We start from the raw sequence: 2,084 nt of genomic DNA, 5'->3' as shown, positions 1-2,084 counted from the left end.
CCCTCCCCCAATTTCTGGACGAAGAGGTAACGCTTATTGTCAATGATGACAGTTCCCCGGGAGCAGACACACAGTGCGTGGCCCATAACGTCTCACTCATCCTCTTCAGGGATGGTCTTCCTTCCAGGGAGAGTGGGCTCTTCCAGGCGATGGGGTGGGGTCCCGGCGGGTCATGCAGGCCGCTTCTTTCAACCCCGGCCCACCTTTGGCCAGGTCCAGCTCTCGCACCGGTCAGGCATGGGGTGGTGGCGCAGGAGGTGCGGGACTCGAGCCCACCTCTGGCCGAGTCCACCCTCCGTCGCTCGGGAACGAGCCCAGGGTCTGCCACTACAAACTCTACACCGACCCGGCTCCGGACTGTCGGTCCTCAAATCTTACAATATGATTCTTACCAATCTTAACTCTCTCCTTGAAGACCTCATAGGTGACTTGCCAAAATCTAATCACTCCTCAGTTTGTCCACAGCAGGAGTGATCTCTATGTCCGTGGGTCTTGCCATAAATCAGGAGCATCAAAATATTATTTTAACAGACAAAACTCTGAGGCATTAATTTTTACCAAGGAAGACACATGAGCCAGATGCAGGGATGAAAGGCTGCTATGTCAGAGACACAGGAAAACACCCACCTGACCTTACAACTCCACTGACATCTAGATTGGAAACATTTTTTTTGTCCCTTTATATAATTCCTTAATTTGCACCACTGTTACACAGTCCTAACGCTCATTGTATAGTGCTCTACTTTTTTTTATTAGATATTTCTTTTTTTACATTTCTTTTTGAAATTTTTTATAACCTTTATTTTTTCATCTTAGGTATTTTTTATTAAATACTTTCTTTATCTACATTTCAAATGTTATCTTTTTTCCTGGTTTCCACTCCAAAAAACCCCTATGCCAACCCCCTCCCCCTGCTTACCAACCCACCCACTCCTGCTTCCTGGCCCTGGCATTTGCCTACACTCGGTCATAGAGCCTTCTCAGGACCAAGGGTCTCTCCTCCCATTGATGTCCAGCAAGGCCACCCTCTGCTACATATGCAGCTGGAGCCCTGGTTCCCTCCATGTGTACTCTTTGCTCGGTGGTTTAGTCCCTTCTCCTCCTCTATGCTGTCTTAAATACTCTTTGTTCAAAGAACCTACTTTCTGTTTGCTTATCTTCTTTCCCTTTCAGCTAGTTACATGCTCTGCCTATTGACTAGTGGTTGATATTATTTAGCTCTGGAATGAAGTTGTGTGCTAGACCTGAGCCACAACAGAAAAAAGAGATAGCTCTTGTTTACAGTAAACAGACAGCTTTTGGGTTAAAGATCTGTGGTAAGGATGAGCTACATCACAGCAAGGGTTTTTCAGAAGGAAACACAATCCTGGGGTTCAAGTGTGATCAAACATCCTGCAGCAGCATTAAACAGTAATGCCCTGTTCATTATATAAATGGAGCTTTCTGGTGACTGAAAATCACCTAGCAAATGCTGATTTACTTTCTAAAGATTTATTAATTTATTACATTTACAATATTTGGTCTGCATGTTTTTCTGCAGGCCAGAAAATGGCACAAGATCTCATGGTTAGTTCTCTAGATGGCTATAAGCCACAATGTGGTTGCTGGAAATTGAACTCAGGATTGCTGGAACAGCACACAGTGCTCTGAGCCATCTCTTGAGCCCATAAACCCCTGATTTTTGACACAAATGACTTTCCCATCCCTCTTGTCACATAATTTATGGCAAGGTGTCACCATTTCCCATTTTGATTTATTGTCCTAAGTGCTACTGAATAGAAAAGTAGGGATTCAGGAATCACCCCACCAACTACACAAACACTGCTCTCACTTAATCAGGCATAGATTACTGAATGCACATCCCAAGACTGATTAACCAGGGCAAAGCTCAAGGCTGTTTTATGGACATTTCTTAGGGCCAGCTAACTCTAAAAACCACAATGGGCTCATGAACAGATGCTCGACATGGTGCCCTGGGATAGCCCAGAATCAAGCGTTTTTAGATACAATAGTTCATGGTGACTGTGATGGTTTGTATATCCTTGGATCAGGGAGTGGCACCATCTGAAGGTGTGGCCTTGTTG

At 44.9% G+C, this 2,084-nt stretch overlaps 1 protein-coding gene across 1 annotated transcript in view; it reads right to left on the bottom strand.

Annotated features, from left to right (window-relative positions):
- The window catches only part of LOC110288034 (serine/threonine-protein kinase 16-like), a 1,320-nt gene extending 1,080 nt beyond the window's left edge, over positions 1 to 240 (bottom strand). The window contains exon 1 of the mRNA XM_021154489.2: positions 2 to 240. Within this exon, the coding sequence (XP_021010148.1) occupies positions 2 to 86 (85 nt within the window). The 5' untranslated portion in view covers positions 87 to 240. The remainder of the gene's footprint in view (position 1) is intronic.
- Between the last annotated feature and the right edge of the window lie 1,844 nt (positions 241 to 2,084).

This window comes from Mus caroli, unplaced genomic scaffold (genome assembly GCF_900094665.2).
Source record: "Mus caroli unplaced genomic scaffold, CAROLI_EIJ_v1.1 scaffold_22924_1, whole genome shotgun sequence".
NCBI classification, from domain to species: Eukaryota; Metazoa; Chordata; class Mammalia; order Rodentia; family Muridae; genus Mus; species Mus caroli.
The sequence above is the reverse complement of the archived record's forward strand: the minus strand, read 5'-3'. Positions and strand labels throughout refer to the sequence as shown.